The sequence below is a fragment of the Aquarana catesbeiana genome, linkage group LG08 (genome assembly GCF_042186555.1).
Source record: "Aquarana catesbeiana isolate 2022-GZ linkage group LG08, ASM4218655v1, whole genome shotgun sequence".
Taxonomy (NCBI): domain Eukaryota; kingdom Metazoa; phylum Chordata; class Amphibia; order Anura; family Ranidae; genus Aquarana; species Aquarana catesbeiana.
This window is the reverse complement of record NC_133331.1, coordinates 294,136,078-294,163,175: the sequence shown is the minus strand read 5'-3', so window position 1 is coordinate 294,163,175 and position 27,098 is coordinate 294,136,078. Positions and strand designations below refer to the sequence as shown.

At 44.8% G+C, this 27,098-nt stretch overlaps 1 protein-coding gene across 1 annotated transcript; it reads left to right on the top strand.

The window, feature by feature from the left end:
• The first annotated feature begins 604 nt into the window (after positions 1–604).
• LOC141104800 (uncharacterized) lies at positions 605–7,622 on the top strand. Its single transcript, XM_073594556.1, has 7 exons — positions 605–857; positions 1,135–1,326; positions 1,415–1,538; positions 1,655–1,752; positions 1,842–2,069; positions 2,146–2,293; positions 3,456–7,622. Exons 1-7 carry the CDS (start codon positions 708–710, stop codon positions 4,397–4,399), a joined length of 1,884 nt encoding a protein of 627 aa, XP_073450657.1. The 5' UTR covers positions 605–707; the 3' UTR covers positions 4,400–7,622.
• The last annotated feature ends 19,476 nt before the right edge of the window (positions 7,623–27,098 follow it).

Below are 27,098 nucleotides of genomic sequence, written 5' to 3'. Positions count from 1 at the left end.
AATAATACACAGACCTGACCGGAGAGGTGAGGAGGATTCTGGGAGGTCACATGACATCACTCTTATCTCTATTAATAAAACACAGACCTGACCGGAGAGGTGAGGAGGATTCTGGGAGGTCACATGACATCACTCTTATCTCTATTAATAAAACACAGACCTGACCGGAGAGGTGAGGAGGATTCTGGGAGGTCACATGACATCACTCTTATCTCTATTAATAAAACACAGACCTGACCGGAGAGGTGAGGAGGATTCTGGGAGGTCACATGACATCACTCTTATCTCTATTAATAAAACACAGACCTGACTGGAGAGGTGAGGAGGATTCTGGGAGGTCACATGACATCACTCTTATCTCTATTAATAATACACAGACCTGACCGGAGAGGTGAGGAGGATTCTGGGATCCTAACATGATATTCCTATTGGTTCCTCAATACAGAGATTTCCTCTTGTGAAGTCAGGTGATCATATGACCATCACAGTGCCTCCATGTGACTCCCTAAAACCTGAGAGACACAACATGGAGAAGATTCTAGAAGTCACCAAGAAGATGATGGAGCTGCTGACAGGAGAGGTGAGGAGGATTCTGGGAATTCTGGGACATTATCCAGTAACAGACAAGGGATGTGTCTGGATGGTGACTGTATCATTGTGTGTGTCAGGTTCCTATAAGGTGTCAGGATGTCACTGTCTATTTCTCCATGGAGGAGTGGGAGTATTTAGAAGGACACAAGGATCTCTACAAGGACGTCATGATAGACAATCAGCAGACTTTAGGTTTTGTGAAAATTGTGGGCAAGAAAAAGATGTTGAACCTCACCCTGGAGATCCTAAGCCTGCTGTCCGGAGAGGTGAGTGTAATAAAGGACTTTGTTGTACACTGGGATGTATTTTTGCAGATTCACATCCAAAAAAAAAGATGTGCTTTGCCCATTAGACAGGTTTGCTTTAATCCCCCCGCCCCCTACTCCAGAATATACTGATCTCTCTCTATGTCCATCATTGAGTCTTGATGTATTCTCTACCCCCATCACCTCCAACATGTCCTGCTCCACCTCTACTCCCATTACACCAACCCTCCATCCACAACACCTGACCATACAGGCTCACTTCTATTGTATAACACAGGACTGTGAAGTAGTAATGAAATGTTCTCCTGGACATGACACAATGAGGAGACATCACCAAACCTCTACAAGATGGAGGAGAGGCCAGAACCCCATTACCATCCCCCCACCTCCATCCCTCATACCCGAGAGGAAGAAAGAGCAGAAGATCCTGGAACTGACCGCAATGATGGTCCATCTGCTGACAGGAGAGGTGAGGAGGATTCTGGGAATTCTGGGACATTATCCAGTAACAGACAAGGGATGTGTCTGGATGGTGACTGTATCATTGTGTGTGTCAGGTTCCTATAAGGTGTCAGGAAGTCACTGTCTATTTCTCCATGGAGGAGTGGGAGTATTTAGAAGGACACAAGGATCTCTACAAGGACCTCATGATGGGCAATCAGCCGCCCCTCACATCACCGGGTAAGAGGAGACTTTATTGTAAAGGAGAGAGCAGTACGGAGGGTCCACCTAGATCCCTCATCATCTAATAAACACATAGAAACAATGTATTCAGTCAGTGTGTGTGTTTCCTACAGATGGATCCAGTAATGGGAACCCACCAGAGAGATGTCCCCGTCCTCTGTATTCCCGGGATTCCACACAGGAAGGTCACACCATCCCTTACCATCATCAGGTAGATGAGGAACAATCACTGATAGTATCATTAGGATCTGTACATTATCTGCATTGTTACCACTGATGTCATTTTTATTATATATTCAGAGTGGAAACCTGAGAGATCCTAAAGTTGATGTTAAAGAAGTGATAAAAAAAGGGAATGAGGAGAATGGGGTGATGAAGGAGTTTGAGATTCCAAAAGGACACAAAGATCTGTGTAAGGACACCATGGAGGAGTCATCCAGCTACAGAAACCCACCAGAAAAATGTCCACGTTTTCTGTACTCCCGGGATTCCACACAGGAAGATCACATCATCCCTCACCATCATCAGGTAGATGATTGACAAATATTGGTAGTTATGATTTATACACAGCATGTTTGTTACAATTAATGTTTTATATTTTCAGAGTGGAAACCCTGAAAATTACAATATTGTTCTTAAAGAAGAGTATAAAGAGGAGGATGAGGAGTATGGAGTGATGGAGTATTTGGAAGGACACAAAGATCTCTACAAGGACACCATATTGGAGAATCAGCCGCCCCTCACATCACCGGGTAAGAAGAGTTTATTTACTTCACTTTCATTCCTTGTTTATCTTCGTCATTTCAGGTTGATCTGTCCTCTATTAGATTGAATAATTTTTTATTGTCTTTTAGTTGTTGTAGTGAATTAAATATGAGAAATAGCCCTATCCCTAATGATTAACTGAAACCTGGCCATTTTGGTTTGAAAACTTTTAGTCCCTCAATGATAAAATAATTTCCATATAAAAGGTCACTCTCCATTCCTCCAATATAATGTCATGTTCCCAACAAATGAGGAGGAGATACTGTACACCATATGAAAGGTCCATCTCCATTCCTCCAATATAATGTCATGTTCCCAACAAATGAGGAGGAGATACTGTACACCATATGAAAGGTCCATCTCCATTCCTCAATATAATGTCATGTTCCCAACAAATGAGGGGGAGATACTGTACACCATATGAAAGGTCCATCTCCATTCCTCAATATAACGTCATGTTCCCAACAAATGAGGAGGAGATACTGTACACCATATGAAAGGTCCATCTCCATTCCTCCAATATAATGTCATGTTCCCAACAAATGAGGAGGAGATACTATACACCATATGAAAGGTCCATCTCCATTCCTCAATATAACGTCATGTTCCCAACAAATGAGGAGGAGATACTGTACACCATATGAAAGGTCCATCTCCATTCCTCCAATATAATGTCATGTTCCCAACAAATGAGGAGGAGATACTGTACACCATATGAAAGGTCCATCTCCATTCCTCAATATAACGTCATGTTCCCAACAAATGAGGAGGAGATACTGTACACCATATGAAAGGTCCATCTCCATTCCTCAATATAACGTCATGTTCCCAACAAATGAGGAGGAGATACTGTACACCATATGAAAGGTCCATCTCCATTCCTCAATATAACGTCATGTTCCCAACAAATGAGGAGGAGATACTGTACACCATATGAAAGGTCCATCTCCATTCCTCAATATAACGTCATGTTCCCAATATGAAGAGAAGATATTTTACTATTACATTCCTCAATATAATGTCCACCTCTATTCCTTATATCTATGCTACACCGATGACTACTAGACTAAAATACACAACGGTTGACTACAAAACACGAACAATCCAAATACGTTTGTTGATGATAATAATAATGTTTCTTTCTAACAGATGGATGTGATGTTGGGAATTCCTCAGAGGGGCCCCAGATTTCATCTGTAGATTATAAAGGAGAAGATAAAGGAATCAAAACCAAATCTCGGGGAGAAAAGTCTTATTTGTGCCCGGAGTGCGGTCAAAGTTTTAAACGAAAAGATAGTCTGCGAAGACACGTGAGACTTCACAGCGGTGAGACTTTTCCATGTGAAGAGTGCGGGAAATGTTTTTTGCAGAAATATAAACTCACAGAACACCTGAGAAACCACACCGGGGAAAGGCTGCATACTTGTACAAAGTGCGGGAAAAGTTTTTTGCAGAAATGTAAACTCGTGAGACACCTGAGAACCCACTCCGATGGTGTTCCGTATACCTGTCCAGAGTGCGGCCAGAGCTTCAATCAGAAAAGCGATTTTTGGATCCATCAGAGAATTCACGTAGTGAAGAGTTTTTTGTCGTGTTCAGAGTGCGGGATTTTTTTTGATACTCAAACTGAACTTACCATACACCAGAGAGCCCACGCCGGTAAGGAGATCTTTTCCTGCTCGGAGTGCGGGAAAGTGTGCGTGAGTAAATCCCGCCTTATTGTACACCAGAGAAGCCACACCGGTGAGAAGCCCTTTTCCTGTTCCCAATGCCAGAAGGCATTCGTAGTAAAGTCAGAACTTACCATACACCAGAGAAGTCACACCGGCGAGCTGCCGTTTTCATGCCCAGAGTGCGGGAAAGGTTTCACACGACACGGGAACTTAACTAATCACTTGAAAGTCCACACTGGGGAGAAGCCGTACTCCTGCCCCGAGTGCGAGAAATCCTTCGGCCGGAGAGCTGAACTAGTTATGCACCTGAGCGATCACACGGGGGATTATCGTTTTTCATGCTCAGTGTGCGGGAAAGGTTTCTCTCATAAAGGAAAACTTCACGTACACGAGAGAACTCACAAGAGTAAGCAAACTTAAACCTGTTCAGAGTGTGGAAAAACTTACCTGGATAATTCACATCTTCTTGAACACCTAAGAAGCACCACAAAGGGGTGGGGGGCGTTGCCAGGATCTCACGCCGAGCGGACTTGTGGCTGCTGAGCTCCGCTCCCCCCCTATCTTCCTGACTTTATCCTGCTACAGAGCAGGACCCTATATTGGAGATCCTGATCCTGTCACTTAAGCACCTCCTCCGCGCCTTGATCATGTCTCCCAGCAAGCTGAAACCCACCAAAGCTCCAGTGGCTTTTTCCCACACTAACCTAGTGGTAGCCATCTTTGAATCACCAGCTGAATGCTGGAGTATGTCTCTGCAGACAGCTATGGAGGAAGGCAGGAATGCCGGACCATCCGGTGCTGATATTCTAGCATCCATCACTACCTGCAAAGAAACACGAACAGCGAAGTTAGAGGAAATAGGAAAGAACCCCGACAAATTCAGGACACGTCTCACTGAGGCGAAAGGCCACATCTCTCATGTGGAAGATATCATTAAAACTGGCTCCACTGAACCTCAAGTAAAAGCTTTGCAAGACAAATCGGTTGACACTGAACATAGGCTCCGCTGCAATAATCTTCCAGTGCTGACCATACCAAAGAAGGCTGGAGGGACCCATACCAGCTGAGACCTTCCTAACTACCTTGGAAAAGATGTAAATTTAAGTGTGTCACCATGGCATGGACACCACGGACATACTGAAGTGCACTGTGCCACGTCCCTGAAAGACACAGGAGAAAAATTGCAATCGCAGGAAGATGGGACTTTATGGGCACCATATCAACAACAACTATATACCTTATGGGCACCGTATCAACAATAAAGAAACAAAAAGTATATATTTATTGTTGATACGGTTCCCACAAAAGTCCCATCTTCCTGCGAATGCAATTTTTTTCCCAACTACCATGTTGGACCTGATAGATCTTCCACTGACCTTTTGTAGTAGAGAGAGTGCATTGCGTCTCCCCCCCCCCGACACCTCCAATCCTGGTAATCCTGAGAACACGTCCCTGATATGATTACTAAAATATATACACCAGGACGTGATCTTATCCACTGCCAGAACCCACCCGGGTCTTGTTTTGGAATCACCATTAGGGGAAGGTGTGCCTGGAGGAAGCCCATCCCTCCTTAAACGCACAGGGATGCACGTGACTATGCACATGACGCCCAGCAAGAGCACGAGGGCACACCTGCCATGATCTATCCACTGCTAGATGCGCTCCTACTTAGGAGACAATGTCTAGGTAAAGTGGCTAGAGCAGTGGTTCTCAACTCCTGTCCTCAAGACCCACTAACAGGCCAGATTTTGAAATATTACCTTGGGGAGATGCAGACTAGAATACTTCAATCGCTGAGCAGCAAATGATATCATCTGTGATGTATTTCAGTTATCCTGCAAACCTGGCCTGTTAGTTTGTCCTGAGGACAGGAGTTGAGAACCACTGGGCTAGAGGGACCCTCAAGGACTATGGGTCCAGCCCCTTAAAGTTGAATTCCCGGAATTCAGCTACTTTGTAAAAACTGCAGGCATGGCATCAGTTAAGTCTAACGAGGTACCTTCGGCCTCATAGACTTTTCTCTATTATTCTCATCTGACAGGTTTTTGGTGCTCCAGGAAGATAATTTCCGGAGCTCTAATGCTGTTCACTGTGGTCTCAGTTCCTTCAAGAGCAGAGTTGCTGGAACTGCTTTACCCTCTCCTTCTTCTGCTCATTCACAGAAACATTTGTAATATGTGAACTCATTCACAAAATACAAAGGCTTCTGTGAATGGGCAGCAGAGGGGAAGGGCAGGAATAGCTGCTCTGTGTGCTTCTCTCCTCTCACAGCTGGAGTGTAGCCTCTGCGAGTGCAATAAACCTGTCTCGTATACAGTACCAAACAAAAGTAAGTACACCCCTCACATTTTTGTAAATCTTTTCTTGTATCTTTTCATGTGACAACACTGAAGAAATGACACTTTGCTACAATGTAAAGTAGTGAGTGTACAGCTTGTATAACAGTGTAAATTTGCTGCCCCCTCAAAATAACTCAACACACAGCCATTAATGTCTAAACCGCTGGCTACAAAAGTGAGTACACCCCTAAGTGAAAATGTCTAAATTGGGCAAAAAGTGTCAATAGTTTGTGTGGCCACCATTATTTTCCAGCACTGCCTTAACCCTCTTGGGCATGGAGGTCACCAGAGCTTCACAGGTTTCCACTGGAGTCCTTTTCCATGACGACATCAAAGAGCTGGTGGATGTTAGAGATCTTGTACTCTTCAACCTTCCGTTTGAGTATGCCCCACAGATGCTCAATAGGGTTTAGGTCTGGAGACATGCTTGGCCAGTCCACCACCTTTACCCTCAGTTTCTTTAGAAAGGCAGTGGTCATCTTGGAGGTGTGTTTGGGGTCATGACACTCCCACCACAATGCTTGACTGTAGACAAGACACACTTGTCTTTGTCCTCCTCACCTGCTTGCCGCCACACATGCCTGTCTCCATCTGAACCAGATAAGTTTATCTTGGTCTCATCAGACCACAGGACATGGTTCCAGTAATCCATGTCCTTAGTCTGCTTGTCTTCAGCAAACTGTGGGCTTTCTTGTGCATCATCTTTAGAAGAGACTGTCTTCTGGGATGACAGCCATGCAGACCAATTTGATGCAGTGTGCGGCGTATGGTCTGAGCACTGACAGGCTGACCCCCCACCCCTACAACCTCTGCAGCAATGCTGGCAGCACTCATACGTCTATTTCCCAAAGACTACCTCTGGATATGACGCTGAGCACGTGACCTCAACTTCTTTGGTGGACCATAGCGAGGCCTGTTCTGAGCGGAACCTGTCCTGTTATACCGCTGTATGGTCTTGGCCACCGTGCTGCAGCTCAATTTCAGGGTCTTGGCAATCTTCTTATAGCCTAGGCCATCTTTATGTAGAACAACAATTCTTTTTTTCAGATCCTCAGAGAGTTCTTTGCCGTGAGGTGCCATGTTGAACTTCCAGTGACCAGTATGAGAGAGTGAGAGCGATAACATCAAATTTAACACACCTGCTCCCCATTCACACGTGAGACCTTGTAACACTAACGAGTCACATGACACCGGGGAGGGAAAATGGCTAATTGGGCCCAATTTGGACATTTTCACTTAGGAGTGTACTGACTTTTGTTGCCAGCGGTTTAGACATTAATGGCTGTGTGTTGAGTTATTTTGCGGGGACAGCAAATTTACACTGTTATACAAGCTGTACACTCACTACTTTACATTGTAGACAAGTGTCATCACATGAAAAGATAGAAGAAAAGATTTACACAAATGTCACTGAGGGGTGTACTTACTTTTGTGAGATACTGTAAGTAACAGAGATAAGTCCCGGAGGTGACGCGCACCTAATTGGACTTAACTCCTAGTGTGCCTGTACTTTTTTGCAAAGTTGTGGAATTCCTGGATTGCAGCTTTAATACTCTCAGCCGGATAAATAATAAAGCCTGAACCGGATTCTATGTCTTCAGTTCACTTCCTCGGGGGGGAAACAAAACTGGGGAGATGCTCCAATGTCTTCAACATTTATGCTATGGATCACTAAGTTGTGTTTTGCATTGCTTTTCTTTTTCTTGTAGATTGTAAGTTGTCACAAGTGATCTCCCCTGCGTGGGTTTGCGTCATTTGGAGTATGTAGTAACCGTATGTCTCTTAAAATCGCAATAAAAAGAAGAAAAAATGCTCTGAGACTCGCGGGGATATAGGGGAGAGAAAGGTCAAGACACTCAAGGGGTTAATTGAAATGTAATCTGGATTGCTAAAATATAGAACAAGGCCGTCAAGGTCTGCAGTCCCTATCATCCCCAGAAAGTGGCGATCTCACTTATATTGAGAGAAACTCACACAGGTAGTCTCTATGATCCCTACAGACAGGAAGTGATGTCAGGTATAAATAGGAATTTCCGGGTAAGAGATGAGTCGGGGGGAAGTAGAGAGGAGACGTTAGGACAGACAAAGAGGTAATAGGATATTATAGAAGTGATAATATGAGAATATAATAAATCACAATAAAATCATACATTAATATATAAATCTGATATCTACCTCCATACACACACGTATTGATATTTATTACATAATCAATAAATCATATCCTATTTTTGAGCCCATCAATACATAACCTACGTACTACGTCCTGGGTTTATAATTGTTATATGGATCTACCGTCATCGGGAGCCAATTTATAGAGCGTCAGGAACATGGAAACGATAAAAAGAAGACTCGTCTAAATCTGCCCTACGACGGGTTTGTCGGAAGAAGCCACCATGTAACATCACTGCGTATGACAGAGCACTTCATATATCACCGCATCAGGTAGGACACGTCAACCATCTGACATACTTACTGTCCAAGCCGTGCTTTGTCCTTTCTGGACATCCGGTCAGTCTTTGGGATTGTATCTGTCTTGGGTTGTTGTCTTGGGTGGGATGGGGTAGCTGAGACTAGTCTGGGTTAAAATTGATTATGGTTGGAGGTGGCCAGTATTCCACAGGGGTTCACCAAGGCTCTGTCCGCTTCACTTTCTTTATCTACAACTCCATCTGGGGTCAGTTGATTGGTCATGGTTTCCAATACCATCCCTATGCTGATGACACCTATCTCATCTCTATACTCCTCATCTCACCCCTTTAGATTCCTCACCTATCACATATGTTATCTGACATACAGTTGGGTCCATAAATATTGGGACATCGATAGAATTCTAATCTTTTTGGCTCTATACACCACAACATTGGATTTGAAATGAAACAAACAAGATGTGCTTTAACTGCAGACTTTCAGCTTTAATTTGAGGGTATTTACATCCAAATCAGGTGAACGGTGTAGGAATTACATCAGTTTGTATATGTGCCTCCCACTTTTTAAGGGACCAAAAGTAATGGGACAGATAAACAAACATCCATCAAACTTTCACTTTTTTGATACTTGGTTGCAAATCCTTTGCAGTCAATTACAGCCTGAAGTCTGGAACACATAGACATCACCAGACGCTGGGTTTCATTCCTGGTGATGCTCTGTCAGGCCTTTACTACAACTGTCTTCAGTTCCTGTTTGTTCTTGGGGCATTTTCCCTTCAGTTTTGTCTTCAGCAAGTGAAATGCATGCTCAATCGGATTCAGGTCAGGTGATTGACTTGGCCATTGCCTAACATTCCACTTCTTTCCCTTAAAAAACTCTTTGGTTGTTTTCGCGGTATGCTTCGGGTCATTGTCCATCTGCACTGTGAAGCTCCGTCCAATGAGTTCTGAAGCATTTTGTTGAATATGAGCAGATAATATTGCCCGAAACACTTCAGAATTCATCCTGCTGCTTTTGTCAGCAGTCACATCATCAATAAATACAAGAGAACCAGTTCCATTGGCAGCCATACATGCCAACGCCATGACACTACCACCACCATGCTTCACTGATGAGGTGGTATGCTTTGGATCATGAGCAGTTCCTTTCCTTCTCCATACTCTTCTCTTCCCATCACTCTGGTACAAGTTGATCTTGTTCTCATCTGTCCATAGGATGTTGTTCCAGAAGTGTGAAGGCTTTTTAGATGTTGTTTGGCAAACTCTAATCTGGCCTTCCTGTTTTTGAGGCTCACCAATGGTTTACATCTTGTGGTGAACCCTCTGTATTCACTCTGGTGAAGTCTTCTCTTGATTGTTGACTTTGACACACATACACCTACCTCCTGGAGAGTCTTCTTCATCTGGCCAACTGTTGTGAAGGGTGTTTTCTTCACCAGGGAAATAATTCTTCGGTCATCCACCACAGTTGTTTTCCGTGGTCTTCCGGGTCTTTTGGTGTTGCTGAGCTCACCGGTGCGTTCTTTCCTTTTAAGGGTGTTCCAGACAGTTGATTTGGCCACACCTAATGTTTTTGCTATCTCTCTGATGGGTTTGTTTTGTTTTTTCAGCCTAATGATGGCTTGCTTCACTGATAGTGACAGCTCTTTGGATCTCATATTGAGAGTTGACAGCAATAGATTCCAAATGCAAATAGCACACTTGAAATGAACTCTGGACCTTTTTATATGCTCCTTGTAAATGGGATAATGAGGGAATAACACACACCTGGCCATGGAACAGCTGAGCAGCCAATTGCCCCATTACTTTTGGTTCTTTAAAAAAGTGGGAGGCACATATACAAACTGTTGTAATTCCTTCACCGTTCACCTGATTTGGATGTAAATACCCTCAAATTAAAGATGAAAGGCTGCAGTTAAAGCACATCGTGTTTATTTTATTTCAAATCCATTGTGGTGTATAGAGCCAAAAAGATTAGAATTGTGTCAATGTCCCAATATTTATGGACCTGACTGTGTCAGTCTGGATGTCTCACCACTTCCTCACACTCCGTCTTTCCATAATGGAGCTTGTAATGTTTCCTATGAATGCTAGACAGGCATACAAAGGGTTCCTTGTAGTCTCCGGTTATTAGCATTAAAACGATTTTCAATGTGTTCAAATAAATCTTTACTTTTATCATTTAGAACTTGGCTGGTAGTAATAATCCTTTCCCCTGATGGAGACCATGTAACAAGGGAGTAGAAGAGTCCTGAGTTGGAGGACTTCATAGGGATAACACAACCATTGTTTTTCTGTGTTTTAGTCAGAATACAAACCCCGCTCCGCACTCCAGGGGGGGGTTTCTGTGCATTCTGAATTACACTTATTCTTAGGTTCTAAAGTCATATACAATTTTTAGTTTATGACCCATCTACGAAGAGAAGTGCCCTGTACAGATCTGTACTGCTGCATTGGAGGATTAGCTGTCGGATATATTTTCCAATCTTCAGATCAGCTGTTCCGGACCTCTCCAGCATTGGTGGTAATTATGCCTCTTTTGATCTTCTCTCTGGTAAGCAGTTTATTTGCTCAGTTACGCTGAAGAATTGGGGTGTCTTATATCAAGAAGAATTTAGACAGAGGAGGATACAATTTTATGTCTTTTATGGGACTTTTTTTCTGTTCATTTCTTTTCAAGTTTTTGCGCTGCACTTTACTTTGTTTATTCTGTACAGATCACATGACCACTTCAATGATGATGGAGGAGGACCGGAGTCTTAGCATGGAGAAGATACTACATCTCACCCTGGAGATCACCTACCTGCTGACCGGAGAGGTGAGGAGGATTCTGGGAGGTCACATGACATCGCTCTTATCTCTATTAATAAAACACAGACCTGACCGGAGAGGTGAGGAGGATTCTGGGAGGTCACATGACATCACTCTTATCTCTATTAATAAAACACAGACCTGACCGGAGAGGTGAGGAGGATTCTGGGAGGTCACATGACATCACTCTTATCTCTATTAATAAAACACAGACCTGACCGGAGAGGTGAGGAGGATTCTGGGAGGTCACATGACATGACTCTTATCTCTATTAATAAAACACAGACCTGACCGGAGAGGTGAGGAGGATTCTGGGAGGTCACATGACATGACTCTTATCTCTATTAATAAAACACAGACCTGACCGGAGAGGTGAGGAGGATTCTGGGAGGTCACATGACATCACTCTTATCTCTATTAGTAAAACACAGACCTGACCGGAGAGGTGAGGAGGATTCTGGGAGGTCACATGACATCACTCTTATCTCTATTAATAAAACACAGAGCTGACAGGAGAGGTGAGGAGGATTCTGGGAGGTCACATGACATCACTCTTATCTCTATTAATAAAACACAGACCTGACCGGAGAGGTAAGGAGGATTCTGGGAGGTCACATGACATCACTCTTATCTCTATTAATAACACACAGACCTGACCGGAGAGGTGAGGAGGATTCTGGGAGGTCACATGACATCACTCTTGTCTAGGCTGGTCAATAGACCATGTTCTTATTGTAGACATGTAGATGATGTCAGATGATTAATATTGGTTTATCTTTTTCCTGATCTGTAGGATTATATTGTAGTGAAGAGGTTTAGTGGGGAGCCAATCTTAGGAGGATGGAGCAGGACCCAGAGCCCCACCATGGTGCCTCCCCCTCCTTCTCCCATACCTGAGAGGAGCAAAGAAGAGAAGATCCTGGAACTGACCACCATGATGGTCCATCTGCTGACAGGAGAGGTGAGTAGGATTCTGGGAATTCTGGGACATTATCCAGTAACAGACAAGGGATGTGTCTGGATGGTGACTGTATCATTGTGTGTGTCAGGTTCCTATAAGGTGTCAGGATGTCACTGTCTATTTCTCCATGGAGGAGTGGGAGTATTTAGAAGGACACAAGGATCGCTACAAGGACGTCATAATGGAGGATCAGCAGACTTTAGGTTTTGTGAAGCTTGAAAGAATGGAATTTCCCTGGAATGAAAATATATTGAACCTCGCCCTGGAGATCCTCAGCCTGCTGACTCGAGAAGTGAGTGTAATAAAGAGGTTAATATTGGACTTTGTTTTACACTGGGATGTATTTTTGCAGATTCATTTAAAAAAAAAAAAGCTTGTGCTTTGCCCATTAGACAGGTTTGCTTTAATCCCCCCTGAGCCCAGAATATTCTGATCCCTCTTTCCGTCCAACATTAGGAGCCTTGACCTATCCTCTACCCCCATCACCTCCAACATGTCCTGCTCCACCTTTACTCCCATTACACCAACCCTCCACTCTCAACATCTGACCATACATACTTCTCTTGTATAACACAGGACTGTGAAGTAGTAATGAAAAATTCTACTGAACATGACACACCGAGAAGACATCACCAAACCTCTACAAGATGTAGGAGAGGCCAGAACTCCATTACCATCCCCCCAACTCTATCCCTCATACCTGAGAGACAGAATGAGCAGAAGATCCTGGAACTGACCACTATGATGGTCCATCTGCTGACAGGAGAGGTGAGCGGTGCTGGGAATTCTGGGACATTATCCAGTAACAGACAGGGGATGTGTCTGGATGGTGACTGTATCATTGTGTGTGTCAGGTTCCTATAAGGTGTCAGGATGTCACTATCTATTTCTCCATGGAGGAGTGGGAGTATTTAGAAGGACACAAGGATCTCTACAAGGACGTCATGATGGAGAACCAGCCACCCCTCACATCACCGGGTAAGAGGAGACTTTATTGTAAAGGAGAGAGCAGTACAGAGGCTCCTTCTAGATCCCTCATCCAAAAAATGAGGAGATACTGTACACTATATGACATGTCTATCTCCATTCCTGAAAATAACGTCATGTTCTCAACAAATGAGGAGGAGATACTGTACACCATATGAAAGATCCATCACCATTCCTCAATATAACGTCATGTTCCCAACAAATGAGAAGGAGATACTGTACACCATATGAAAGATCCATCACCATTCCTCAATATAACGTCATGTTCCCAACAAATGAGAAGGAGATACTGTACACCATATGAAAGGTCCATCTCCATTCCTCAATATAATATCATGTTCCCAACAAATGAGGAGGAGATACTGTACACCATATGAAAGATCCATCTCCATTCCTCCAATATAATGTCATGTTCCCAACAAATGAGGAGGAGATACTGTACATCATATGAAAGGTCCATCTCCATTCCTCAATATAACGTCATGTTCCCAACAAATGAGAAGGAGATACTGTACACCATATGAAAGGTCCATCTCCATTCCTCAATATAACGTCATGTTCCCAACAAATGAGGGGGAGATACTGTACACCATATGAAAGGTCCATCTCCATTCCTCAATATAATGTCATGTTCCCAATAAATGAGGAGGAGATACTGTACACCATATGAAAGGTCCATCTCCATTCCTCAATATAATGTCATGTTCCCAACAAATGAGGAGGAGATACTGTACACCATATGAAAGGTCCATCTCCATTCCTCAATATAACGTCATGTTCCCAACAAATGAGGAGGAGATACTGTACACCATATGAAAGGTCCATCTCCATTCCTCCAATATAATGTCATGTTCCCAACAAATGAGGAGGAGATACTGTACACCATATGAAAGGTCCATCTCCATTCCTCCAATATAACGTCATGTTCCCAACAAATGAGGAGGAGATACTGGACACCATATGAAAGGTCCATCTCCATTCCTCAATATAACGTCATGTTCCCAACAAATGAGGAGGAGATACTGGACACCATATGAAAGGTCCATCTCCATTCCTCAATATAACGTCATGTTCCCAACAAATGAGGAGGAGATACTGTACACCATATGAAAGGTCCATCTCCATTCCTCAATATAACGTCATGTTCCCAACAAATGAGGAGGAGATACTGTACACCATATGAAAGGTCCATCTCCATTCCTCCAATATAATGTCACATTTCTAACAAACTACTAGATCATCATACACAATGACTGACTGCAAAACACGATCAATCAAAACATTTTCTATGAGATGGATGTAATGTTGGGAATTCCTCAGAGGGGCTTCATATTTCATGTCATAACACAAGCTCTGTAGTCATGCACGTTATGTGGACTGTATAGAAAAAAAAACCTGAGTATCATAAAAACTATTTTTTTTATTTAATTCCATAAAAATATCATAAACATGTTAAAATATTCTCTGTTTAGACGTTCACAACGTGTATAGATTCCAGCACAATTCACATGTAGACTTGACGTGTTTCGGAAATCTTTCTTCAGGAGTGAGAAAATCTAAACATTGGAACCTACGCTTGATCTTTGAGGAAGATACCAAACAATGCAATTAGCTGGAATTCACATCAAGTAAAGGTTTTCCATGGAGGTGCATCCCAATCCACCAAGCTGGAAGCCACTGTCTCTCAGGGAAGGACACTAATATATGGGCAAAGATCAACACGTGATCTATCAAGCACAGTCTTCAAAGTGAGGTCCAAGCCCAAATGGTATATGCTGATGTGATGTGAATAATGCAGGACTTGTAGATCTGTCCTTTTATTCGGCATGGACCGGGAACTCCTGTTGTTATCTGAATATATAAGTCTTGATTACTACCCTGATATACTTGCTACTCGTTCATGGCGTGATATTGTTGCTTTGCCATATGGGCTTGGCTCTCACTTTGAAGACTGTGCTTGCTAGATCATGTGTTGATCTTTGGCCATATATTAGTGTCCTTACCTGAGGGACAGTGGCTTCTAGCTTGGTGGATTGGGATGCACCTCCGTGGGAAACATTAACTTGTTGTACAATATATACACTCACCGGCCCCTTTATTAGGTCCCCCTTGCTAGTAGCGGGTTGGACCCCCTTTATTAGGTCCCCCTTGCTACCCTGTTTCTCCGAAAATAAGACCTAGCGTGATTGTCAGTGATGGCTGCAATATAAGCCCTACCCCCCAAATAAGCCCTACCATGTTTCCCCCAAAATAAGCCCTACCCTGAAAATAAGACCTACAAGGACTTTAACTAGGGCTTATTTGGGGGGTAGGGCTTATATTGCAGCCATCACCGACAATCACGCTAGGTCTTATTTTCGGGGAAACAGGGTAGTAGCGGGTTAAACCCCCTTTATTAGGTCCCCCTTGCTAGTAGCGGGTTGGACCCCCTTTATTAGGTCCCCCTTGCTAGTAGCGGGTTGGACCCCCTTTATTAGGTCCCCCTTGCTAGTAGCGGGTTGGACCACCTTTGACCTTCATTCTTGGTGGCATAGATACAACAAGGTGTTGGAAACGTTCCTCAGAGATTTTGCTCCATAGTGACCTGATAACATCACACAGTTGCTGCAGATTTTTCGGCTGCACAGCCATGATGCCAATCTCCCATTCCACCACACCCCAAAGGTGCTCTATTGGATGAGATGTGGTGAGTGTGGAGGACATTGGAGTACAGGGACCTCATTGTCCAGTGGTGAGATGATTGGAGCTTTGTGACATGGTGCTTTATCCTGCTGGAAGGAGCCATCAGAAGATGGGGGACACTGTAGTCATAAAGGGATGGACATGGTCAGCAACAATACTCAGGTAGGCCGTGGTGATTAAACCATGATCAATTGGTACTAAGGGGCCCAAAGTGTGCCCATCCCCCACAACATTACACCCCCACCACCAGCCTGAACCGGTGATACAAGGCAGGATGGATCCATGCGCCAAATTCTGACCCCAACATCTGAATGTCGCAGCTGAAATCCAGACTCATCAGATCAGGCAACGTTTTTCCAATCTTCTATTGTTCAATTTTGGTGATCCTGTGCCAATTGTAGCCTCAGTTTCCTGTTCTCAGCTGACAGGAGTGGCACCCGGTGTGGTCTTCTGCTGCTGTAGCCCATCTGCTTTAAAGTTGGATGTGTTGTGCGTTTAGAGATGGTATTCTGCATACCTTGGATGTAACAAGAGGTTATTTGAGTTACTGTTGTCTTTCTATCATCTGGAACCAGTCTGCCCATTCTCCTCTGACACCAACAAGGCATTTTCCTCCACACAACTGCCGCTCACTGGATATTTTCTCTTTTTCCCACCATTCTCTGTAATCCCGAGAGATGGTTGTGTGTGAAAATCCCAGAAATACTCAGACCAGCCCGTCTGCCACCAACAACCAACCATGCCACGTTCAAAGTCACCCAGATCCCCTTTCTTCCCCATTCTGATGCTTGGTTTGTAACTTCAGCAAGTCATTTTCACCACGTCTAGATGCCTAAATGCACTGAGTTGCTGCCATGTGATTGGCTGATTAGTAATTTGTGTTACCAAGCGATCGGACAGGTGGACCTGATAAAGTGACCGGTGAGTGTGTGTGTGAAGTGCTGCACAAATTGACGGTGCTATCAGTGAAGTCTGGTGCTATCCATCCGCCCCCCCCCCCCCCCAGTTGGATGGATCTCCCCACCCCTCTGTCAGTCAGTCACCAGCCCTGCACTTATCCCATCTAAGTCGCGGGCAGCGCTTCCTCCGGACGGCGTCTCCTCGGCTTCACGGCAGCTTCCCCTGCGTCTCCTCCCCCTCTACCTCTTCTCCAATACGAGCGCTTCTCCTCTTGGCCACTCGAGTCTCAGGATTGGGTCCCGCTTGCTGATTGGCTGGGAGGAGAATTAGGAATACACACAAGTGGGTGGTCTGGGGGGTGCAGTGCTCTGCGCCCCGAGCCCACCCTTCTTTTGAAGCCAATTAGAGCCTCAGGCCCTAATCATGTGCTTCTGAAAAAAGAAAAAACCCCATTGAAATCCATGTGTCCGGCGCCCTGCAGGTAGATTGGGGGCCGGGAGCATGGATTAGGGGGGCGGCACCCCTGCGCCCAATATGGACGCTATAAATATAGTAAATAAATACTCCATGTGAATTCCAGCTAATTGCATTGTTTTGGTATCTTTCTGCAAAGATCAACAGTGGGTTCCAATGTGTAGATGCTCTCCTGAAGAAAGATTTACGAAACGCGTCGAGTCTACGTGTGGCTTGTGCTGGAATCTATATACATTGTGAACCTCTAAGCAGAGAGTATTTTAACATGTTTTTTGTATTTTTTATGGAATTAAATAAAAAATAGTTTTTATAATACTCAGGTTTTTTTTTGTCGCTATAGTCCACACAAAGTCCATGACTACCAAGTTTTTATGGTTTTACAAGGAGGTGGACATGAAGCACACACAGTCTTGGTTCTAATCATATATGGGCCCCATATTTCATCTGCAGATCATGAAGGAGAAGATAATCGAACCAAGAGAAAATCTCGGGGAGGAAAGTCTTATTTGTGCTCGGAGTGCGGTCAAAGCTTCAAACGGAGAGATCATCTGGAAAGTCACGTGAGGCTTCACACCGGTGAGACTTTTCCATGCGACGAGTGCGGGAAATGTTTTGTGCAGAAATTTAAACTCAAAGCGCACCTGAGAACCCACACCGGGGAGAAGCTGCATACTTGTACAGAGTGCGGGAAAAGTTTTTCGCGGAAATACAGACTCATGAAACACCTGATAACCCACACCGATGGTAATCCGTATACCTGTCCAGACTGCGGCCTGAGCTTCAACCAGAAAAGCGATTTCTGGACCCATCAAAAAGTTCACCTAGTCAAGAGTTCCTTGTCGTGTTCGGAGTGTGGGATTTTTTTTAACACTCGAACTGAACTTGCCATACACCAGAGAGCCCACGCCGGTAAGGAGATCTATTCCTGCTCGGAGTGCGGGCTGTTGTGTGTAAGTAAATACCGTCTCATTATCCACCAGAGAAGTCACACCGGTGAGAGGCCCTATGCATGCTCCCAATGCCAGAAGGCATTCATATTAAAGTCAGAACTTACCATACACCAGAGAAGTCACACCGGCGAGGTGCCGTTTTCATGCCCAGAGTGCGGGAAAGGTTTCACACGACATGGGAACTTAACTAGTCACATGAAAGTCCACACTGGGGAGAAGCCGTTCTCCTGCCCGGAGTGCGGCAAATCTTTTAGCCGGAGAAATGAACTTGTTATGCACCTGAGTGTTCACACGGGGGATTATCGTTTTTCATGTTTAGTGTGCGGGAAAGGTTTCTCTCATAAAGAAAAATTTAGTAGACACCAGAGAACCCACACAGGTGTGCGACCTTAAACAACCTGTTCACAGTGCGGGAAAATTCACATCTTCTTGAACACCTAAGAAGCCACACAGATGGACGGCGTGGCCAGGATGTAATGCTGGGTGGACGTGTGGCTATCCACTATCATCCTGACTTTATCCTACTACAGGCCAGGACACTATATTGGAGATCCTTCTCTCTCCTTCTCTCTCTCTCTTGGAAACACTGACTGAATGCTGCAGAATGTCTCCCAGCAAGCTGAAACCCACCCAAACTCAGGTGGCTTCTTCCCACGCTTATCCAGTGGTTGCCGTCTTAGAAACACCGACCTAAATGCTGAAGAATTCCTCCACTCCCCCATCATCCTGACTTTATCCTACTACAGGCCAAGACACTATATTGGAGATCCTTCTCCTTGAACCTGGGCACCTCCGCCGCTCCTTTATTATGTCTCCCAGCAAGCTGAAACCCACTCAAGCTCTGGTGGCTTCTTCCCATGCTTACCCAGTGGTTTCCGTCCGAGAAACACCAAACTTAATGTTGAAGAATGCCTCCACTCCCCCATCATTCTGACTTTATTCTACTACAGGCCAAGACATCATATTGGAGATCCTTCTCCTTGAACCTGGGCACCTCCGCCGCTCCTTTTTTATGTCTTCCAGCAAGCTGAAACCCACTCAGACTCAGGTGGTTTCTTCCCATGCTTATCCAGTGGTTGCCGTCTTAGAAACACCAACCTCATGGCTGAAGAATGCCTCCACTCCCCCATCATCCTGACTTTATTCTACTACAGGCCAAGACACTATATTTGAGGTCCTGCTCCTTTTACCCTGAACAACTTCCCTGCTCCTTTATTATGTCTCCCAGCAATCTGAAACCCACTCAAGCTCTGGTGGCTTCTTCCCACGCTTACCCAGTGGTAGCCATCTTGGAAACACTGACTGAATGCTGGAGAATGTCTCCCATCGAGCTGAAACCCACCCAAACTCAGGTGGCTTCTTCCAATGCTTATCCAGTGATTGCCGTCTTAGAAACACTGACTAAATGCTGAAGAATTCCTCCACTCCCCCATCATCCTGACTTTATCCTACTACAGGCCAAGACACTATATTGGAAGTCCTGCTCCTTTTAACCTGAACACCTCCTCCGCTCCTTTATTATGTCTCCCAGCAAGCTGAAACCCACTCAAACTCTGGTGGCTTCTTCCCACGCTTACCCAGTGGTAGCCATCTTGGAAACACTGACTGAATGCTGGAGAATGTCTCCCAGAAAGCTGAAACCCACCCAAACTCAGGTGGCTTCTTCCCACGCTTATCCAGTGGTTGCCGTCTTAGAAACACCGACCTAAATGCTGAAGAATGTCTCCACTCCCCCATCATCCTGACTTTATCCTACTACAGGCCAAGACACTATATTGGATATCCTGCTCCTTTTAACCCAAACACCTTCCCTTCTCCTTTATTATGTCTCCCAGCAAGCTGAAACCCACTCAAACTCTGGTGGCTTCTTTCCATGCTTACCCAGTGGTTGCCGTCTTAGAAACAATAACTAAATGCTGAAGAATGCCTCCACTCCCCCATCATCCTGACTTTATCCTACTACAGGCCAAGACACTATATTGGAGATCCTGCTCCTTTTAACCTGAACACCTCCTCCGCTCCTTTATTATGTCTCCCAGCAAGCTGAAACCCACTCAAGCTCTGGTGGCTTCTTCTCATGCTTACCCAGTGGTAGCCATCTTGGAAACACTGACTGAATGCTGGAGAATGTCTCCCAGCGAGCTGAAACCCACAAAAACAGAGGTGGCTTCTTCCCACGCTTATCCAGTGGTTGCCGTCTTAGAAACACTGACTAAATGCTGAAGAATTCCTCCACTCCCCCATCATCCGGACTTTATCCTACTACAGGACAAGACACTATATTGGAAGTCCTGCTCCTTTTAACCTGAACACCTCCTCCGCTCCTTTATTATGTCTCCCAGCAAGCTGAAACCCACTCAAGCTCTGGTGGCTTCTTCCCACACTTACCCAGTGGTTTCCGTCCGAGAAACACCAAACTTAATGTTGAAGAATGCCTCCACTCCCCCATCATTCTGACTTTATCCTACTACAGGCCAAGACACTATATTGGAGATCCTTCTCCTTGAACCTGGGCACCTCCGCCGCTCCTTTTTTATGTCTTCCAGCAAGCTGAAACCCACGCAGACTCAGGTGGTTTCTTCCCATGCTTATCCAGTGGTTGCCGTCTTAGAAACACCAACCTCATGGCTGAAGAATGCCTCCACTCCCCCATCATCCTGACTTTATTCTACTACAGGCCAAGACACTATATTTGAGGTCCTGCTCCTTTTACCCTGAACAACTTCCCTGCTCCTTTATTATGTCTCCCAGCAATCTGAAACCCACTCAAGCTCAGGTGGCTTCTTCCCTTCGCTTCCCCAGTGGTAGCCATCTTGGAAACACTGACTGAATGCTGCAGAATGTCTCCAAGCAAGCTGAACCCCACCCAAACTCAGGTGGCTTCTTCCAATGCTTACCCAGTGGTTGCCATCTTAGAAACACCGACCTAAATGCTGAAGAATTCCTCCACTCCCCCATCATCCTGACTTTATCCTACTACAGGCCAAGACACTATATTGGAAGTCCTGCTCCTTTTAACCTGAACACCTCCTCCGCTCCTTTATTATGTCTCCTAGCAAGCTGAAATCCACTCAAACTCTGGTGGCTTCTTCCTACGCTTTGCCAGTGGTTGCCGTCTAAGAAACATGGACCTAAATGCCGAAGAATGCTTCCACCCCCCCATCATTCTGACTTTATCTTACTACAGGCCAAGACACTATATTGGAGGTCCGGCTCCTTTTAACCTGGGCACCTCCTCCGCTCCTTTATTATGTCTCCTAGCAAGCTGAAACCCACTCAAGCTCTGGTGGCTTCTTCCCACGCTTACCCAGTGGTAGCCATCTTGGAAACACTGACTGAATGCTGGAGAATGTCTCCCAGCGAGCTGAAACCCACACAAACTCAGGTGGCTTCTTCCAATGCTTACCCAGTGGTTGCCATCTTAGAAACACCGACCTAAATGCTGAAGAATGTCTCCACTCCCCCATCATCCTGACTTTATCCTACTACAGGCCAAGACACTATATTGGAGATCCGGCTCCTTTTAACCTGAACACCTCCTCCGCTCCTTTATTATGTCTCCCAGCAAGCTGAAACCCTCTCAAGCTCTGGTGGCTTCTTCCCACACTTTGCCAGTGGTTGCCATCTAAGAAACATCGACCTAAATGCTGAAGAATGTCTCAACTCCCCCATCATTCTGACTTTATCCTACTACAGGCCAAGACACTATATTGGAGATCCTGCTATTTTAACCTGGGCACCTCCTCCGCTCCTTTATTATGTATCCCAGCAAGCTGAAACCCACTCAAACTCTGGTGGCTTCTTCCCACGCTTACCCAGTGGTAGCCATCTTGGAAACACTGACTGAATGCTGGAGAATGTCTCCCAGCGAGCTGAAACCCACCCAAACTCAGGTGGCTTCTTCCTACACTTATCCAGTGGTTGCCGTCTTAGAAACACCATCCTAAATGCTGAAGAATTCCTCCACTACCCCATCATCCTGACTTTATCCTACTACAGGCCAAGACACTACATTGGAGATCCTGTTCCTTTTAACCTGAACACCTCCTCCGCTCCTTTTATTATGTCTCCCAGCAAGCTGAAACCCACTCAAACTCTGGTGGCTTCTTCCCACGCTTACCCAGTGGTTTCCATCCGAGAAACACCAAACTAAATGTTGAAGAATGCCTCCACTCCCCCATCATTCTGACTTTATCCTACTAGAGGCCAAGACACCATATTGGATATCCTGCTCCTTTAACCTGGGCACCTCCGCCGCTCCTTTTTTATGCCTCCCAGCAAGCTGAAACCCATCCAAACTCAGGTGGCTTCTTCCCACGCTTCCCCAGTGGTTGCCGTCTTAGAAACACCGACCTAAATGCTGAAGAATGCTTCCACTCCCCCCATCATCCTGACTTTATCCTACTACAGGCCAAGACACTATATTGGAGATCCTGTTCCTTTTAACCTGAACACCTCCTCCGCTCCTTTATTATGTCTCCCAGCAAGCTGAAACCCACTCAAACTCTGGTGGCTTCTTCCCACGCTTACCCAGTGGTTTCCATCCAAGAAACACCAAACTAAATGTTGAAGAATGCCTCCACTCCCCCATCATTCTGACTTTATCCTAGTTCAGGCCAAGACACCATATTGGATATCCTGCTCCTTTAACCTGGGCACCTCTGCCGCTCCTTTTTTATGTCTCCCAGCAAGCTGAAACCCTCTCAAGCTCTGGTGGCTTCTTCCCACGCTTATCCAGTGATTGCCGTCTTGGAAACACCAAACTAAATGTTGAAGAATGCCTCCACTCCCCCATCATCCTGACTTTATCCTACTACATGCCAAGACACTATATTGTAGATCTAGCTCCTTTTAACCTGGGCACCTCCTCCGCTCCTTTATTATGTCTCCCAGCAAGCTGAAACCCACTCAAATTCTGGTGGCTTCTTCCCACGCTTATCCAGTGATTGCCGTCTTGGAAACACCAAACTAAATGTTGAAGAATACCTCCACTCCCCCATCATCCTGACTTTATCCTACTACATGCCAAGACACTATATTGTAGATCCGGCTCCTTTTAACCTGGGCACCTCCTCCGTTCCTTTATTATGTCTCCCAGCAAGCTGAAACCCACTCAAACTCTGGTGGCTTCTTCCCATGCTTCCCCAGTGGTTGCCGTCTTAGAAACACCAACCTAAATGCTGAAGAATGCTTCCACTCCCCCATCATCCTGACTTTATCCTACTACAGGCCAAGACACTATATGTGAGGTCCTGCTCCTTTTAACCTGAACAACTTCCCTGCTCCTTTATTATGTCTCCCAGCAAGCTGAAACCCCCTCAAGCTCTGGTGGCTTCTTCCCACGCTTACCCAGTGGTTGCCCTCTTGGAGACACCCACTGAATGCTGGAAAATGTCTCCCAGCAAGGTGAACCCCACCCAAACTCAGGTGGCTTCTTCCCACACTTATCCAGTGGTTGCCGTCTTAGAAACACTGAACTAAATGCTGAAGAATGCCTTCACTCCCCCATTATCCTGACTTTATCCTACTACAGGCCAAGACACTATATTGCCCGGGTCTTGTCTTCTTAGAAGACAATGTCTAGGTGAAGTGGCTAGAGGAGCCACCAACGACTATGGATCCAGCCCCTTTAAACTGGATTCTAGGAATTCATCTACTTTGTAAAAACTGCAGGCATACCATGGGTTAATTCTAACGAGGTGCCTGTCGCCTCATAGACTTATCTCTATTATTCACATCTTACAAGTTTACTGTGCTGCAGATTAACGTCTGGAGCTCCCACGATGCTCACTGTGGTCTCAGTTCCTTCAAGAGCAGAGTCACTGGAACTGCTATGCCCACCCCTCCCCTTCTTCTGCCCATTCACAGAAGCCTTTGTATTATGTGAACTCATTCACAAAATACAAAGGCTTCTGTGAATGGGGAGGGGTGGGCATAGCTGCTCTGTGTGCTTCTCTCCTCTCACATCCGGAGTGTATCCTCCAGGAGTACAAAAAACCTGTCACATATAAGTAATAGAGATACAGTAAGTGACATTCAACTAATTGGACTTATCTCCTAGTGTGCCTGCACTTTCACCCAAGTTACTGAATTCCTGGATTTCAGGTTTAATACTCTGAACCAGATACACAATAAGGCCTGAACCATATTCCCTGTCTTCAGTTCACCTTCCCAGGGGGGAACACAAAACTGGGGAGATGCTCTGATGTCTTCAACATTTATGCTATGGATCACTAAGTTGTGTTTTGCATTGTTTGTCTTTTTGTTGTCAATCGTAAGCTGTCACAAGTGACCTCCCCTGCGTGGGCTGCGTCATTTGGAGTATGTAGTAACCCTATGTCTCTTAAAATCTCAATAAAAAAAGATTTATAAAAAAAAAAAAAAAAAGGAAAAATATTTTGTGACTCATGGGGATATAGGAGAGAAAAAGGTCCAGACACTCAAGGGGTTAACTAAAATGTGATCCGGATTGATAAGATGTGGAACAAGGACTGCAGGCCCTATCATTTCCACAAGGTGGCAATCCCACTTATATTGAGAGAAACCCATACAGGAAGTCTCTATGATCCCTACAGACAGGAAGTGATGTCAGAAACACACAGGAAGTAATGTCAGGTATAAATAAGAATTTCCGGGTGAGGGGTGAGTCGGGAGGAAGTAGAGAGGAGACGTTGGTGGGACAGACGAAGAGGTAAAAAGATTTTATAGAAGTAATATTATGAGAATATAATAAATCATACAAATTAATTTATAAATCTTATATATAACTCCATACCTACATGTATCAATATTTATTACATAATAAATCAGATCCAATTTTGGAGACCATCAATAAATACCCTACGTACTACGTCTGGGTTTTTATCATTGTTATATGAATCTACTGGCACCAGGAGCCAATTTATTGAGCGTCAGGAACATGGAAACAATATAAAGAAGACTTGTCCGAATCTGCCCTACAACGGGTATGTCGGTACATGGAAGAAGCCACCGTGTGACATCACCGGTAGAAGACTTCATATATCACTGCATCACATAGGACACATCAACCATCTTATACACTTTACCGTTCAAGCTGTGCTTTGTGATTCCCGGACATCCGGTCAGATTGTTTCTGTCTCAGGTGGTTGTCTTGGATTGGATGGGGTAGCTGAGACTAGTTTGAGCTGAGATTGCTTAGGGTTGGAGGAGGCCAGTATTCCATAGGGGTTCCCCAAGGCTCTGTCCTCTACATCTTCTCTATCTGCACCACCTTCTGGGGTCAGTTGATTGGTCATGGCTTCCAATACCATCAATATGCTGATGACACCTATCTCATCTCTATACTCCTCACCTCAGCCTTTCAGATTCCTCACCCATCACTAACTTACAATCTGACTTATCAGTCTGGATGTCTCACCACTTCCTCACACTCTGTATTTCCATAACGGAGGTCGTAATATTTACTATGAAGGCGAGATAGGAATACAAAGAGTTCCTTATAGTCTCATGTTATATTAGTATTAAAATGAATTTCAGTGTGTTTAAAAAAATGTTTAATTTTATCATTTAGAACTTGGCTGGTAGTAATCCTTTCCCCTGATGGAGATGATGTAGCAAGGGAGTAGAAGAGTCCTGGCTTGGAGGACTTCATGGGGAAAACACAACCATTGTTTTTCTGTGTTTTAGTCAGAAACCGAACCCTGCTGAGCACTCCAGGGGCTTTCTGTGCATTCTGAATCACACTGATTCTTATGTTCTAAAGTCATATACAATTTTCAGTTTATGACCCATCTACGAAGAAGAGTGTCCTGTACAGATCACATGACCACTTCATTGATCATGGAGGAGGACCGGAGTCATAGCATGGAGAAGATACTAAACCTCACCCTGGAGATCACCTACCTGCTGACCGGAGAGGTGAGGAGAATTCTGTGAGGTCACATGACATCACTCTTGTTTAGTCTGGTCAATAGACCATGTATTTATTGTAGACATTTAGATGATGTCAGATGACTGATATCGGTTTATCTTTCTCCTGATCTGTAGGATTATGTTGTAGTGAAGAAGTCTAGTGGGGAGCCAATCTCAGGAGGATGGAGCAGGACCCAGAGCCCCACCATGGTGCCTCCCCCTCCTTCTTCCATACCTGAGAGGAGCAAAGAGCAGAAGATCCTGGAACTGACCACCATAATGGTCCATCTTCTGACAGGAGAGGTGAGAAGGATTCTGGGAATTCTGGGACATTATCCAGTAACAGACAAGGGATGTGTCTGGATGGTGACTGTATCATTGTGTGTGTCAGGTTCCTATAAGGTGTCAGGATGTCACTGTCTATTTCTCCATGGAGGAGTGGGAGTATTTAGAAGGACACAAGGATCTCTACAAGGACCTCATGATGGACAATCAGCCGCCCCTCACATCACCGGGTAAGAGGAGACTTTATTGTAAAGGAGAGAGCAGTACGGAGGCTCCACCTAGATCCCCCATCATCTGATAAACACATAGAAACAATGTATTCAGTCAGTGTGTGTGTTTCCTACAGATGGATCCAGTAATGGGAACCCACCAGAGAGATGTCCCCGTCCTCTGTATTCCCGGGAT